This window comes from Anguilla rostrata, chromosome 4 (assembly GCF_018555375.3).
Source record: "Anguilla rostrata isolate EN2019 chromosome 4, ASM1855537v3, whole genome shotgun sequence".
Lineage (NCBI taxonomy): Eukaryota > Metazoa > Chordata > Actinopteri > Anguilliformes > Anguillidae > Anguilla > Anguilla rostrata.
In genome coordinates this window covers 38,658,466-38,675,943 of record NC_057936.1, presented here as the reverse complement: position 1 = coordinate 38,675,943, position 17,478 = coordinate 38,658,466, and the positions used below count along the sequence as shown (strand labels likewise).

Here is a 17,478-nt window from a genome sequence, read left to right as displayed (position 1 = left end):
AATTCTTCTGCCTCTGGTTGATCTTGATCTAGAGTTGCATTGTGTATTTCTTCTGTGTAGCCCTTTAGAAAGGATTATGCAGGCTGAGTTGGAATTCATTAGGTGCCTATGACGCATTATGGTGGTGGTTAAGCGGTTCTCCGTGTTGTCATCATTCATGATGAAATGACACGCGGAATAGCAGGAACCTGGGGTTTGAGGTTCTCCAGTGTTCCTTAGATGTTGTATATAGAATTTACAATTAAAAATTCATGGCCCCTGCTTATCCATTCATTTTTTTCATTGTGGCTTTATTTTTAAATAATTGACATATTGTACTTGTGTTACATGCCATGAGCATGTAGCTTCACATTTTAAATTCTTGAAGATTTATGTTTTATGTTTTTTTTAAATATTAGCTTTCAATTCTGATTGATATATTAATATCATTTTCATTTTCTACTGGACTTCAGAATAAAATGATATTGGTAGATAATATGTTATAGAATCTGCTGTTATCATTCTGATGTTACATTGGTGTCTCAGTGTTGAGGGATTTTTTGCATTGTCATGGACACACAGTATCATGCCCCACTCGTCCTGAGCACTGGTTCTTTTAAGGGACACATTTTGGGCCTTGGCTGGCAGAGTGGTTGGAAGGTTGTGTTCCTTCTTAATCTGTCCTGCCTGAGAGTCTCAGCCAGCCCTTAGACTCCGCCTTTTTATAAACAGTGAAGTAGAAAGTGCGGTTGGCTTAAAGTGCAGTGAACCAAACTGGTAAGTGCTCTGAATGAGTGGTCTTTATTCTGCTTAAGCTGAGGGAGAAGGGAAAGAGGGGGAGCGGGAGAGGGCAGAGAGGAGAGAGGGAGAGAGTGAGAATGAGAGATTTTAAAAGGGTACGTTTGCTCTGTCCTGTACTTGAAGACCGTCTGGGCAAGTTCTCAGACCCAGGCTGGGGGAGAGGCTGAATTATTGCACAGAAGAGATTATTCTCTCTCAGCTGCGCAGGCAGACACACCCCAGATTCTCCTCTCTCCTGCCTTTGTGTTACTCCTCATGGGCCTGTTGCAGCTTTGGCTTCCCGGCGTGGCACCGGAACCAGGAGACCCTACACACGCGCGGTTAGGCATCGGAATGCACGTGTTCCACGCGCGACAGGGTGTTCCGCGGTGGCGTGAAGAGGCTGGAGCGTTGAGCTCTCTGTGGGGAGGAGCATCCCCTTCCCATCTGCAGTTGTGCGTTCTGGAGCAGTGGGCCATGCAGTGGAGGAATTATGCTCTGCAGGCTTGGGGGCATGGGAGCCAAGTGTGGGCTCTGGACGTTCTGTGCCAGCTGCTGGTGGGTGGTTACAGCTGTGCCAGTTCTAAATCTCCCACTGTACTCATTAGAGAGCAGTGCACAAAATTCTCCTTTGTACCCCTTAGAGAACAGGGTATAAAATGCACCAACTCCCTCAAGAACAGTATAAATGTCCCCAATTTTCTCCTTGCAGGACAGTGCATAAAATTCCCTGCTGTACACCTTACTGAGCAGGTTATGCATTCCCTGACTTAAACCATTGGAGACCAGTGTAAGGTAATTCTCCGCTATGCTGCTAAGAGAACCGCGTGTGCATGGCTCTATTTTAGCCGTTGGAGAACTGTGTGTAGAACTGCCTTGCTGTACCCATTAGAGGGCATTCTTGGCACAGATGGACATAGTGCCACCTCAGCAAAATAGGGTGGTGGTTTGGTGTGGTGAGCTTGAAACCTGAAGGCTGTAGGTTTGAGCCCCAGGTTTGAACTCCTTTAGCATTGATAAAAGCAATTAGCCTGAAAGTCTGAAATAAATGCCTGGCTGTTTAAATAGATAATTGTAAAATGTGTGGTATGTTGATCACCTTGGGTAAACAGATTAATAGCAGTAATAAATAAAATGTAATGAAACTCTTACATCAGAACGGGCCCATGTGTAGACTGGATCAGCAGCAAGGACTCAGCAGAAAAGTGAGCCCTCTGCTCCTTCCTGTTATTTTAAGACTTTTGATGAGAGGTATCAGTTATGTGAGATCCCAATTTGGAAGTTCATAAACACATTGGAAATCTTACTAGAATTCATTTGTTAACACAGACCTGAGTATGGTCAGATCTCTAATGCTCTGTAACTTTTTTTAAAAATTCCTTTTTCCCTTTTCTCAAACATACTCTGTAGTGCTGGCAACCTGCTCTGTGTTTTATGAAACTAGATTCTGTTACCGTGGTAACGAACAGCTGAGTGCTGGCTGCAGGCAATGCCATGTGTCCTATTGGCTGCTTTTAGAGTCTGCGACACCAGTGTTGACAGGATTGGAGGAGACAGACGAGAAGAGCAGGGTGGGGGAAGTGGTGAGCCAGCACTCAGCTAGGGAGAGCGAGTGAGTGAGAGCACGTGTGAGTGAAAGAGTGAGAGTAGGCAAGTAAATGTGCAAGAAAAAAGTGAATGAGTGTGAGAAAGGGAGAGAGGAAGAGTACAATCTGGTGTTTGTGAGGGAAAGCGAGTGAGATTGCGAAAGCAGTTGACAGTGTGTGAGAGAAGTTGAATGAGCATGAAAGAAAAGTTGAGAGAACAAGAGAGTAAAGGAGAGGGGGAATGAATGTCACTGTAATATCTGCTTGTAATGAAATGTATTTATGTGTGTATGCACACCAGCAACACCCCATTAACTGTGCCGCTAATGCTGAGCTGGGAAACGAGGGCCAAGTCTGTTTCTGATTTTCTTACCTTAACTTCTGGCCTTAATTGCTTAATTTTCCTAACATTTACACAATCAGTTTTTTCTTTGTTGTTTCTTAAGTGCGTGAATGACAGCCAAAGACTGTTTTTGTGTCCCTATATGAAACGTTCTCTTGTGATCTAATTTACCAGTGAACCAGTGTTGGTGTGTACAGCCAGTTAGCTCGTTCAGCTAGGGCAACTGGTGGAAACAAAAACCTGCACACATACCGGCCCTCCAGGACCGGAATTACCCACCCCTGTGCTAATGCTTATTTGGACTTGTGAGAGAGAGTTTGCAGTATGTGTGGTCTGTGTCTTTGTGTGAGGCCACAGTGAAAACCTGCGACTCATTGAAGTGGAATATGGACCTTTAAGAGAAGGTTAAAAACAAGCTGTGGAGAAGGAGGTTCAGAAAGCATGCATGTAGTGGAACTCTCCCAGTCCTGGCAACCTGAAACCTAAATAAACATACTGTGGATGCACTGTGGTTGTGGTTCTGCGGCCTGGACTTAGGGGCCCATCCATGGTGCACCCTGCCATTGCGTCCTGGCAGGCAACGCAGAGTGGTTGGATAAACCCACAGCGTTTGTTCCAGAACCACGAGAGACCGTTCCTTCAATGGGTTCTTTGAAGAAGACGTCAGTGGCTGAACTTTTGAATTCGCTGTGCTAAGAAATCCTTGGGTGGTTTGGATGTAATGAGCTTGGAAGGGCCCAGATGAAGACCTTCTTGATTAAATAGAGTATCCTCCCACCCCAGAGCATGCTCAGTCTTTAGTCCGCAGTTTGCTGAATTTGTTTGCTAGCAACGGAGAGTGCTCTGCTCTGTGAGAGATTTGGTCAAAGATTTTCGTGTCTGTTGCGTGTCATGTGCCCAAGCCCAATGACACGCCTCTATTTTAAACAATTCATGTGGCAATCATAATGAAGCAGAAGTTACTGTGCAGTTGTACTGTGAAATAACCGTATTCTTCTGGAAAGGTTTTAAACTGAAGTCAAAGAATAGCTTAAAATGAGTTTCATCCATGTGTAGTTAAAGTAAATAGCTTATATTTATGTGTTAAATGTGTAGTGAAAATGTGATTTACTCATTGCACTTTTGCTTTAAAATTTAAATGCTTAAATTTCTTAAATGCTTAAAGTGTGACATTCTGTTCTGTATAATTGGGATATAAAAGTACATCTTTAAAACATTCTTAAATCTTCTTAAGCATGTTTTAAATTTGTATAACATGAAAAGTAAAATCTCTGAGTTTTGAGTGGCAGTGTTGCAAACGTGCTTTCACTTTACTCTACTGGCTTCAATTTACTTTACTCTTATCCAGAGCAACTTTCAGTTCAACAGACATGCAAAGATCAATGATAGAGGTGCAGTACGTAATTCCCTGGAAGAGGAGAGTATAGTCCCAAGAGAGACAGCAGGTGCATACACAATTGAAAACTTATCAACCACCTGAATTAACATTAAAATAAGTTACACTAAGTCACAAACCAGAACAGAACTACCTAGAAAAGCAATACATCGCACTACATGAACAATGATAAAGAACCACATGCTACAGAAACAATAAAAAATACAGCTAACATGGTGTTATTGCTCGGTAAAGGAGCTAGACCTGGGGTGACAGAGACAAGGTGTAGTTGGAAGAGGCTGGTCTTCGGTCTGTGTTGGAAGATGGCTAACGTCTCTGCTGTTCTGACTGCTGTGGGAAGTTTGTTCTTCCACCAAGGGGACAGAACAGATGAGCCGACGTGACTGGGAAGTGCAAGCTCAAAAAAAGAAAGGGGTGGGGTGGGGTGGGGGGGAGGGGGGTGGAGCCAAACATTCCAAGTCTGTGGAACATCGAGGTCCGACCAGTGTATCTTCTAACAGCACAAGTTTTATGGCGCTCAAAGAATGACAGAGTGGCAGTGCCCAGGGTGAGAGAGAGGTCACATGACAGGGATGTATCGCACCTCTGTCTTTGCCCAGTTGAGCTTTAGATAGTTATTTTTCCATCCAGCTCAGGATGTCATTCAGGCTGAGATTGTGTGGCAACCTGTAGGTCAGCTTGTGGGAAGAAAAGAAAGCTGAGTGTAGCAATGATATAACCGGCCGTGAGTGCCGATGACAGGACTGAGGGATTTGATGTAGAGGGAGAAGGGGGGGGCAATGACAGAGCCCTAGGGGATGCCTTTAAAGAGGCCGTGCTCCCCCGCCCCCAGTAACCTGGAAAGAATGTCCAGAGAGAGAGGGTTCTGTCCATGAAAGGCCCATGCCACAGATATTTTACAGACATGTAAGACAGAATCTTGTGGTAAACTGTTGTAAAGGGAGTGGAGAGGTCAAGGAGAATCAGTAGTCAGTCCCCGTCTCATTGTCTACCAAGGCCCCCCCTTCTTTTCAGTCTGGCGGCTTCAGTTTCTCTGCAAAAGCTACACATGAAGTGTACTCTTCTGACTCAATAGCTGTGCAAGTTTAAGTGGTGGACTGCTAAAAAAAAATGAACCCAGCTAGACATCACATATAATGGATAGGAGCGTGGGCTTTGTCCTGTGCTCCCAAATTGGCTGGTTGGAGGTTGCGGCGAGTAGCCAACACAATAAAAAATATATAATTTTGTTAATTAACTTTACTTTTTCAATTGAATGTGGTAATGTCTCCTCCCTTTTGCTTCCAGAGTCCGCAGCAGAGGAAGGGCTTCCGCCGATGATGACGATGGCACGGACGGAACGGAGGCAGCAGAATCTGACGACGCTCCGGAGTCAGGCAAGTCCTCGTCTTCATCACCTTCGCCGCAGCGGTTCTCGCGGTCGCCGCTGTCGTCCTCGTCATTAACGCCACGTTTCCTCTGCAGAGGCCGATCTGCGTGCTTGGGGAAGGGAGGGGGGGATGAGTTTGTGTTGTCCTCCTCGTGCGCCTTGAATTGATGAGCTGTTTAGCACGGCGCCTCTGCTCTCTGTAATTGAAAACACTTTAACATCTCCGTGAAGCTGCCCTCACTCCTCTTGAGATGGAGGGGGGGGGGAGATGGGGATGTCAGATGCCTAATGCCCTCTAAAAGCTTTTACACTCCTGTACTGCTTTTATATTCCTGTGCCCTTCTCAGAGTACACTTTGCTCTTGGAGTTTTTAACCTTTCCCCGCTTTTGGGAATCACTCCCCCTGCATTGCCCAGCTAATGCAGAAGTACATAGCAATACAAGAAATCATCTTTTTTTATGCAGTAACAGTGAAAAAAGCAACATGAGTACCTTCCTCTATGGTTAAGATTGAGTTGAGGTTTTAATTTAGAATTTACTTGGACCCTACGTGCCACTGCCTGGGAAGATATCACCACTGGAGACAGAGTTGCAGTTTCCTAAGCATTTTACTTTCTGGGAAATGTAGAAAATTGTATTTTAAGGGAAATTTGAAAATCCCTCGGGCTGGAAATGAGAGCAAACCCAGACCAGTTCAGTTGGGGTTTTATCTCTTGTCACTGCTGTCTAAGGGATGCCAGTTTGGTCTTTGGTTTTTTGGGCACGCTGCTCTCTCTGTATTCTAGGAAGTCTCACCCCACCCCGCCTTTCCACACCCCAGCCTTCTGACCCAGGTCCCTGGTTCCAGGCCCCAGACAATAACCTAATAGTATGCCCAAACTGCATTATTAGTGTGTCTGAACACTGCAACTGTGGTTTCTCAGCTTGCTTGCTAACACTGCAGAGCTGATAAGCGGCAAGGCCTGCTAGCTGTCCGTTAGCATTAAATTACACAATTCATTTAGCAGATGGTCTTATCCAGAGCAACTTGCAATATAAACTGTAGGAGAAACATGAGTACTGTATATTCAGCTGAATAATATGAGCATTAGTGCCAACCTTCCCAGACCTGCAAGTTAAGATCCAATAGCACTATGAGATGAGGGCGGGTGTAACACCAGACTGTAAACAAGTGTTTTGGCTGTGTTTTGTATTAGATGCAGGGGTTTGTGCGAGAAGGGAATTGGAGTTTGGGCAACGGAGTGCCAGGGCCTGGACTAAAAACAGTAGCTGTAAATTTACTGCGGCACACCTGGATTTGAACGTGCAACCCCATACATTAGCATTAACAATAGTTTTTCAGTGGGCATGACTGATGGTTCCCCATTTGAAGTGTCCTGAAGTGTCTGTAGAAAGCAGCTTGCCGTGATTAAGTCCTCCCCATTAATTATAGACCAGGTTTCATCTGCTTTTGCCGGAGAACGTCTAAAGGAAAGCCATCACAGAAAGGCCAAGCCCTGAAAAATGAGGATTATTCTGGATGGATTTACCTGTACTACTTTTGTTTTTTGGCAGCGTGTCCTGAATCTCGTGGTCCTCATGTTATGGTGGGAATCAGTGTTCTGAATTGCTTGGTCCTCATGTTATGGTGGGAATCAGTATTGATTCCAATGTTTTTCCTCAGTTCTGATTTGCAGATAAATGCAGGTGGTCGTGTTTAATTGAGTATGTTTTCCCTGGTGGCTGAAACTCATGTGTGTTTCAAAGTTACGGATGACTGTTGGCCGAATTCAGGTCTAAGGTTCAACTGTGACGTGTGATGATGCTCCACCCCTCCCTATCGTGGAGAAGCAAAAATACATGGCTTTGTTTTATTTATTGTAGAGCACTGCCCATGCTCAAGGCAGAGAAGCCATACTTATTTTCGTTATTTTTTGTGGAGGGCACTGTTGGGGAGCTGTGGCCCTATTTTCGAGCCCTAGGAGAGGAGGGAACCCTATAGGTTAAGTGTGCTGCTCGTTATGCAGCTATGGTGCTGGATGGAAAAAATAAGGTTCATTAAGAGGGAGCAGGAGGCCACGTCAAATTAGATAGAGAAACATGGCTAAGATTGCCTGTGTACACTGTGGTACACTATGGAGAGATGTATGGTGCCATATTGGATATTTTCCTTTTTGTGTTGTTGTGGTGGAAGTATATTTCAAATTTTGTACCAGTGTTGAAGTGAAATTGTAATGAGGTCTTTATTTATTTTTTATTTTTTAAAATTAATTTAAGGAAGGAAAAATGCCTTAATACTTGAAATGGTTGACTGTATGTGTATGTATATGGTAATTCTGTCACTGTCTATGGCGTCTTGAGGCTACTGCAGTGTATTGGCTTTTTTGTGTTGAACATTGACCCTGTGTTCTGGCTATGTCGTATTTTTAAAAAACGAATTGGTGTTGTTGGGCGCTGGTTTGTTCTCTCATTTGGAAAGCTCTTTGTGGAAGTTAAAAACAAATGTTCTGCCTTCTCCCACTTAAGTGAAAGTGCTGTGTGGGCAACTTGGATATAAAGACCGCGGAGCCGCAGCTCTCAAAGGTCAAATGTAAAGGTCGCATCATTTCCTTTTGTACCAGGTCTGCGGTTGACTTCTGTCTTTTTTTCCCCTCTCCCCTGTGACAGATAAAGCTTTTGTAATTTTGAGGTAGCCTGACTCCGTTTCCTTTTGCTCCATCTTTGCGGCAGAGATGTTCTGAGCGCTGATCCGTCCTGTATGCCCAATTGTAGCCCGCCGTGGCTCTCCAGTCTGAGCATAATGCAGACTGAAAGTGATACAAGCTCTTCCTTTGACTCATAGTGAGAGAGAATGCCATTTTATTTTGATTGTCATAAGTTTTAAAGGTTAAAGGTTTTTGAAAGCCAGCTTTTGATAACGATGACCATTTTTAATTTATTCATTTTCCATCCACACCGCTGGGGTGAATATGCCATTGGAGAAAGCTATAGTTGACTCTGGAAATAGCATAACACGAGCAAACAATATCCGGGTCAAACCTAATTTACTTCAGTGGTTTATACCTCCAGAGAGAATGAATCCACAGAGCTTCTCTCGATATGTAGCATATAGAAAAGGTGAACAAACCCAGTGGGTCAGGTTTCTGGGTATTCTACTGCCCTGTGTTTCGCGGTAACTGGAGACAAGCAGCTCCTGATAGCATATCCGCAAAATGCCGGGCCTCCTCATTATATTGCACGTGCTGAATAGTATTATTTGGATTTTTTTTACAATATGGTATTGTTAGTGGGCTCTATAGATACATTAGGCTCAAGTGGTCTACCTTGACATTGTTGAGAGAAATAATTTCACCAGACCGAGAATAGGATTTTTTTTCTCTCCAAAACAGTTTGTAATTAAATGATTATACAGAAAGATTTGTATGTTTCCACAGAAAAGGCCGTCATAATGAATGTAACATGAGGACAGGCTTTATATGTACTTGCCATGATCAGTAAGGTTCCCGTTCTCTAATTAGGCCTATTCTATGGAATGAAAGTTGAGCGGAAAGCTTCAGTTACTGTTATTTTAATGCTTTTATTGTTGTTTTACTATCAAAATGCAGCCCTTAATCAAGCATTTCATTGCTTTTTTGCTCAAATTAAAGATGTAAAACATCATTTCTAAACAAGATGGTGTATACAGGCATGTTTCCCCCACATAGGACAGTAAATATTTAATTAAAATGATCATATTTTTACACCTTCTGTTCTTGGTTAAATGAAAAAAAACACATTTCAGCACCAAACCATTGCCTGCAGACTGTACCATAACGCTCAGATATCATGTGACAACCTGTGCCATCTTAGTGTCTTAGTACACGGTTGCCTTTGTGTTTTTTAAAAGCAGGTTCACTCAAACCCTTTTCTCCCGCTCCTCTCCAGGAGAAAGAAAGGACTCTTTCGGGGAGGGCGAGGACGACGGCGACAGCGAGGGGGACCTGCTGGCTGACGGGCTGGGGGAGGATGGGCCGCTGTCCCCCATGTTCCAGCACTGTGTGTCAGAGGACTCCGCCGGCTCCTCTACTACCTAGCCAATCATCAGGCCGGGCCACATGTCGTGTGCGATTCCAAAACACCAGTGTAGGACGTGGTGTGTGTGTGTGGTGTGTTGTTGTTGTGTGTGGTGTGTGTGTGGCGTGTGTGGCGTGTGTGGCGTGTGTGCGTGTGTCGTGTTTCGTGTGTGTGCGCGCGCTTGTGTTCTCGTGAGTGCGTGTGTGCATGCGGTGTGTGCGTGTGTGTGTGTGTGTGCGTATGCGTGTGCGTATGGCAGTGTAAGCCTGAACGGGTGAAAGGTGGGTGCTCTGTGATGAGAGACTTTGTTCATGCTTTTGCATATGTGTATTTGTTTAAAGAATTGGGGGGGAGAGGTTCCTTACTGTATATGTCTGTGTACATCTGTTAAGTATGGGAGAACAGGGAAGACAATGTGTGAATTAGTATTAGTGCATGCAATATGGAAGAAGAGGGTTTGCACTTCCATCTGTACGTAAGGCGGGCGTGAGCATGTGCTTGGGGGAGGGGCTGTGTGCGTGTGTGTGCATGCACGTGCGTGTGCGCGCGTACATTCAGGGAAGCGGGCGTCATGGAGCAAGGGTGAGGGGGATGGGGTTGGTTGAGCTGCAGGACAGATTGAGCAAGGAATGCTGGGTAAAGAAGCACAGTTAGATAAATGAAGCCTGCCAGCCCCCAGCAGTGTCTTGACAGCTCCTTGACTGTGGGGCTGCTGCTGTATTTGGGGGAGGTAAGGTGGAAGAGACTCTCTGCATTACTACCAATTAGCAAGCATTGTGAGTCGCTCTGATGTGCTGTGTTGGGAGAGCAACAGGTGTAGAGTTCTTCTCACTACACGGAGACCTGATACCTTTAGCAGTCTCTGCCCTGTTACTCAGTGCTAAACTGAACATTTCATAATTGTTTTCAAAAGAAAAAAAGTATTGGTTACACTTCAGGGTTTTTCACCGCAGCGCCTAATTAGATGTTAATATTGAGAAGGCAATCTCCTGCTGAAGTCTGCTGCTGTTCCCACTGCTTATGATGATTGCCGTGACGACGGAAAGAAACAAGTCAATTAGCGGCAGTTATTGAAATGGATTTGTTTAGTAGGGATTTCTTGATTTAATTGTGTTTTTTTTGTTGTTGTTGTTTTGTTTTGTTTTGTTTCTACTGCCGATTTGCTTTGCCAATTTGAATAAGCATTAAGACCCGGTGCTGCCTTTGAGAGCGACTGTTGCGGGAACGCTGGAGCGTGCAGGCACCGTGTGACTCTCGCTGTCCTTGTGTGTGTCACCGCTTGTGTGTTTATTTAATGAGGTGCGGGGGATCTTTCAGTGCAAGGCATTGACCGAGTTTCAGCAATCCCACCCGAAAAGATTATATGCCGATTGCCTCACATAAGTGAATACTGAGAACAGTGAATTTATGATCTTAAAGGGATGGTTCTACTTTTTAATATTTGAACTTTGGTGTATGTTTTTGTTTTTGTTTGTTGTGGCTCAGTCAGTTTTTGCGTTCGATGGAGGATATCTTATACATTTACAGAAGAGCCTCATAACCCTCCAGCTCCACAATGGCTGGCCAGTGACTTGTTTGTGGTTTAAAGCAAGAAAATACAATTCAAGCAGCTTGTACCATCAGCGTTGTTTTCAGTTGTTTCATGTATGTGGTGAACACATTAATTTTTATAGCATTTATTTACAGTTACAAACATAAAAGTTAATTTTGTACTGGTGGATCTTTACTTCTTGGTTGTAAAGCAGTGCAAGCTCTTCACTTACAAGAACCAGAGAGGCATGGTTTAGATGCAACTGGCCTGGCCAATGGGATAGCTACCACTAAGGCTGTCAAAAGTGCCCTGAAATTGAGTTTGAATATTATCTTTTGTAATTAGTCAGCGTTCAAATATATTCTAATATCATTTGCCTATAATTAACAAAAATAAGCCGCTTATTGTTGGGCGCAATATGCACGTGACGCTCCCTCTAAACTGGCCTGCGCGTTATTTTCCACAAGTACGCTGAGGACATCGGTGAACTTTAATACTAGGTTACTACATCTGGGGCCTCATTTATAAAACGTATTTTAGATCAACTCTGTGACGCGTACGTAGAAAATCACGTCAAAGTAGTGATTTATAAAATTTCAACATGACTTGATTTCACCGTGGAAATGGCTGTGGCTCTACGTCAGGTCTTCAGTTGACGTATGCACTCAAGTTCATTTTATTATGAACCCACTGCAGTTTCTATAGCCTAAATGCGCAAATGAATAAAGCACTTTCTCGTGGATGTAATTTGCCACAACTCGGCATTTATTAATCACAATAATAGGAAAATGATTGTTTATAGGAAATCCCTGTTTATTTCTTAACACAAAAACTATTCAAACTATTCAAGCTACAGGTATGCTAATACCTGTAGCCTAAAACAACATAAATTACTTACTCTGCTTAGTTTGTTTAACTTCTTTCATCATCCAATTTTATCAAAATCTTCAGAACAGAAAGGAAACATAGCCTGCCATGGGAACATTACTTAGCCTAAATTGTCAGCTGACCAGATCTGTTGAACGAAGTGGAAAAAAAGAGACTGGCTCACGAGGCTAGCTGACCCATAGACATATATGTCTATGAGTTGACAAGTAACGTTAGGTGTCCATGGAGCTGAAAGTATCACCGCAGCTTATTGGCAAGGAAAACCAGACGACCAACTTGGCCCTGGGTCCAGGGCAGAACGTTTTTTGTTGACAGAGGAAGTAACGCTAGCACAGGAAATGGACTTTGAGTGCATGAACATGATTCGCCGCATGAAATTAAAACCTGTATATTCGTGTTAATTGCAAAACGCGGGATCCAAAACTGATATTCGAATGCTCAAATCTAGGTTCGAACTTAACTATTCAAAAATCTTTTTTTTTTTTCGAACTTCGAATATTTTTTGACAGCCCTAGCTACCACACTGTCTGTTCTTGCCTGTGCAGCGTAGCTTTAATTTAAACTTGCCAATTGACATTAAAGCTACAATTCTGTGTGTGACTGAAACAGTACTATTTTAGCTACATTGCCAAGTGTTCTTTATTAGAGCCTGAATGAACAGGTGAGGAGTTGCAACAGACAGAGGCTGAGAGGTCAAAGGGGGGAGGTGCACTGGCAGGTTGACAGCTCATTTGAGGACCTGTTGATTTGCTTCCTGCTTTTGTGACATTTAGTACTGCTGATACAGGAAGCTGTGCCACCTTTTTCTTCGAGTCTTATGCTGCATGTGTGACAGGAAATGGTTCCAACTGTGGATGAGAATGAATGTCATTTTTAAAAAAAAAGTCAGGTTAAATACACATTAAAACCCTGGAGGCATAATGTTGCTGCACAAGTGCATTTATTTACAACCCCATTGATGCCCCTACACCAGTCTCTAAAATACCCCTCATCATACACAAAAACTGGCTGGACTGAACAAAAACATACACGGGAATTAAAACATTTAAAACTCCTGAAAGTCAACTACCCCTTCAAGGGATTAGTTTTCAGAAATGAGTAGAGTGAATGTGTTTTCGACTGTATAACCACAGTCATTCACTAGTTTATATTCTGCCCATTGTGCTCACGCACTGTGCACACACACACACACACACACGCACGCGCACACACACACACACCACACTCTTACACAGAGTGAAAAGAACTGATACATTAACATAGACTTTAATATATTCCACTTTCCCAGGTGCTACTCAGAAAGGTTACAGTCAATCTCTGTGATGGACAGCTCTGTCGATGTTTCCTAAAGGAAGGAGACAGATACTTTCTCCAGGGAACTTATTAGTGTTGGAAGTTTTCCAAATACATTTTGGATTAATATTACCTATATAAGTGTGTGTGTCTATAAACATAAAATTGTATGTATTTCAAATATTAAAAAATCCACATATATTACCTTCCCAGTTGGAAACATAAGCACATTTGGAAGATCTTTGGAGGATCAGCCATTTCACCTGGTCTGGTGCTCCAGGCCTTGCTGCCCACTGCTGAGGGTGAAGATGGGCTGAGTTTCTTTGTTAGCCTGGGGTAGGGGCACTCGTCTACTTCTTCTGGGATCGCTCTGTGATTGGGTGACTGGGGGAACTGGTCATGTGCGTGAGGAGCCGTCTGCTGCCACCACTCGGGGCACAACCTCAGTATTCATTTCAGCCTTTAATTTATGTGGTGGGGTAAGGCTCTCTCTCTCTCTCTCTCAGCAAGCGGGCAAGGGGAAGGAATTTAGAGGGGAATCAAGTCTGTGTTTAAATGCTGTGTCCTAGCGACTGCCATCAGTGGTTCTTTGAGCTCAAATCCGTGTGGCAAAGGGAGCAAACCACATGCATATCTACAGCATTATTTATTCATTTATTATTTTCGTCAAGGCACAACTAATGGCTGAATGGCTCAAGTTGAACACATAGTGAAGTGTACATACGGATATGCGTGAGTGAATGGGCCCTAGTAGAGCCAGCGTGTGTTTGTTGAAATGTATATGGCTTGAATGGCCCCATTAGAGCAGATGTGTTTGTGGAGATATGTATGCAAACCCATTCCCTGTAGTATACTTTGAGAAATTAAATTTGGAAAAATTGTTCAGGGCTATGAGTGCATTGCAGCATTTGTTGAGTATTGTGTGCTCACATTGTGTCCAGTGTGGGATCGTGTTCAGCCTGCAGTCAACGCAGAAGCCAGTGTGAGCCATGCTCTTGTCTCATTATGGGATAATTACTGTTCCTGAGGTCCAGTGGTATTTAAATCCCCCCCCCCCCCACATTTTCCCCACTCTCCCACCATTCCAAATGCAGTGAACAGCTCTGTGCCTTCTGTTACTGTGGAGAGAAGAGCCTGCTGGGACAGGGCGAGCTCAAGATGTTCGGCCCCACGCCCGGGTACGTCCCGCTGCACATCCGGAACCGGAGGGGCAGCTCTGAGAACGACACCGACGTGGACCGGAGCCCAGAACGGAGCGAGGCCGAGCACGGGCTGGGAGACCCGGCGAAGTAAGTCTCCGCTCCCCCCGTCCGAAAACGTAGCGAGCGAACGGTCGGTGCTGGCGAAATGCTTGTCTGTGATTGGCTGCCCACAGTTTAACGAGCTGTTTAACGTGTGCCCCCGGCAGATGATGCGAGTGTCAGGGAGCCGGTGTGCGAGTGCGTGTTCAGAGCCAAAACAAAGCAGGGTGCCCGTCTCCGTGATTGAACGCCGTCTGGGGGCCGTCTTCAGCCTGTTAGGCATTTACTGAACACAGCGCCGGATCCAGGGTGACTTAGCACAGCTTAGGTGCTTCACAAGTTAAACATTTATTCGGCCAGTTTTTCTACCCATGCAATTAGACTGATTGCATAGTTCACTTTGTGGGGTTTTTGATATTATTTCAGTTGTAATGAATGTTTCAATTGGCCCAGATGGTTTTTATGTGCAGTGAATGATTATATTGGGTTATTTGCAGACGTCTGTTGACCGACCGGCTTTACAATGGCTGGTATTGGGGCATTCAGCGTTTTTGGTCTAAAGCAGCGTTGTCAAAGCACAGACCACACTGAGCAAATGTTTCACGGCACACCAATTTCTTGGAAGCCAGAGAAAAAATAAAGCATAATTTGCAGTGCAAATGTTCCATTGGATGTGATATTTTCCGAAACGTTGCTTCAGTATTGACATCATTCCATCTGCTGATTGTATTGTTTGACGGCGGTGAGTGACTTTATTCATTTTCCGCACCTTCCATTGTACTTGTAATGACTTTGTATGCTGGTAATTATGGCTTTTTTTGGTCTCGTTTCTCTGCCACAACCTCAAACTCCAGCTGTTTGCATGCTTGAAAGTGAGCACCTAATGGTGGTTATTTTTTCCTCAAGAAATAACAAGGTCATTGGCAGGGCAAACAGAATGCTGCAATCTGATGATTAACTAGTAAAAAGGGGTCTTTTAATCCCCCTTTTTTTGCAGCAGTTTCATAAAGCTGACGAATAGTGATGCATCTTTGCATGCATTACTAGATGTCCTCTTTACCTGTTTCTGTCTACAATCCCAGCCACAAGGCACTAGTTCTTGACCATGCCAGTTAGGGCTGTGGTTGGCATAATTGCCCGGGGAATTGGGGTTTCTGTGTGTGAGTGTGCAGGAGTGTGAGTGTGTAGGATTTCCCCTGCAATGTGCGTTAGTTCGATAGTCTGTTCAGTCCATTTTTTTAATTAAAAAAAGAATTATATATAGTATAGCAATTTTTACAGGGGCACTGTCACAGAGACCCTCTACAAGATACTAGGCAAATTAGGCAGGCCTGAGTCCATACCCCCAGTAGGAAGTGAGGTGAAAATATAAACCAATGAAAGCAGCCACTTCCAGTCTGCTTTTCTAGAAGTTCAGTCTTCTGATGGAGTGACTGCCAAACTCAGTTCTGGATTGAAGCAGAATGAATCGAGTGAGCAGAATGCAATTTGAAGGATGTCATGGTGACAGAACGGGCTTGCGCTTGAAACATGACAAGTAAATTGTGGAATTAAAATTCTGTTTTAAAAAAGATGAAAGAAAGCTTAGCTTGATCTGATAGTATTATTACACAGGACGTTTTTTAAATGTCCCTGCTAGGGCATTTCATTTCAGAGTGGATGAAAGTATTTTTTTCTTCCTTTTGAATTGTCAGTTTACTTAAATGCGCTCTCTGTTCATTGTGCATTGGTGGTGAGGTGTGGAGATGAAGATAGACTGCTTTGGCCTGAATAAGCCAGGAAATGCAAATGAACTCGGCTCCAGAATTCAATTTGGGTCAATTACTTTGCAGCCAAAATGGCCTGAAGATGAGAAATCCATAAGCTACTCAGATGGCTCTCAGTTACAGTGGACTTTCAGCTCCTGTCTGTCACTGGGCCTACACGTGACCACAGTTGTTAAAGGCTCCCATCAAAAGATACTCCCCTGGCTCATTGGACAAGTACCTAATTTGTCCGGCTCTTTGGAACCAATCAAGCATTTCCCCCAGGGTCAGGTGACGTAATAGGCACCAAGTGCAGTCCTGGCAAACGGCCAAGCAGCCAAGCATTGTTGTGTTGGAGCCATATGATTGGTCAGTGGGGCCTGGAGCCATGCCAGTAATAGAAAGAGGGGAGCGAAATGAAAACAATAACAAAAAGGCTTTTGCGGCAATATTTAAGGTCGCACTTGTTAAGGAAGACTTAACTTTTTTCTTTTTCTTTTTTTGAGATTTTTCAAATCTCTCCACCTAACCACTGCCTGCCCTCCCCCCGCCCGCCACTCTCATTTCTGTTAAAATTTTCCAAAATAGATTTGCTCTGGGTGAAGTGCTTATTGTGAGAGATATGCTGAGTGACAGAATGTTATAAGAACAGCTCTTGGCTCTCAGAATGGTTTAGCAGCCAACACACATGAAGTTTTGAAAGTTAACTATCCCTTTAAAGGGGTCTTCTAAGATGCGGCCTCAATTTCTTCAAAACAAGTAACCTTGGGCTTCTGCCCACACACAGTAGGGTTTTCCGTAGAATGTGCATGGGGTCGTACGAGGCAGCCTGCTTAGTGTTGCAGTGTGGCTGAACTTGTGAGTTGCTTGGATGCAGAGATGAATGATGGATTCTCATGCATACCAAAATATGGCATCATGGGAAATTGCACACTGAGGAGGAACAAAACTCTTGGATATCACTCAAGGGATAAAATGAAATTACGTAATTTCATGAAATGTTATTCAGAGGTGAGTTACTTGTGGGACTTAGTTTGGTGGTATTCATTTCAGCCTTACAAATCTAGTCACATTGCTACTGATTGTTCATACAGGTTTTTGCTTGTTTCACAAACTGAAATGTTCAGCTTTTACCTGAACTGAAACTGAATACTGAAATTTTTTTTAAGAGGATCCATACAAGTTCAAGTTTTTGAAATTCAGATTCAAATCACAGCATTCAAATTATAACCTGACATACAAATTCAAATCATGAAATACAAATCCATTGTAATCAAATTAAATTTCATAACTTT

The 17,478-nt window shown here is 43.7% G+C and overlaps 1 protein-coding gene across 1 annotated transcript in view; it reads left to right on the top strand.

Annotated features, from left to right (window-relative positions):
* Positions 1–17,478, top strand: part of kmt2ca (lysine (K)-specific methyltransferase 2Ca) — a 149,859-nt gene that overhangs the window by 39,680 nt on the left and 92,701 nt on the right. The window contains exons 3-6 of the mRNA XM_064334063.1: positions 5,372–5,618; positions 6,239–6,293; positions 9,357–9,467; positions 14,270–14,486. Coding sequence (XP_064190133.1) covers positions 5,372–5,618; positions 6,239–6,293; positions 9,357–9,467; positions 14,270–14,486 — 630 coding nt within the window. The remainder of the gene's footprint in view (positions 1–5,371; positions 5,619–6,238; positions 6,294–9,356; positions 9,468–14,269; positions 14,487–17,478) is intronic.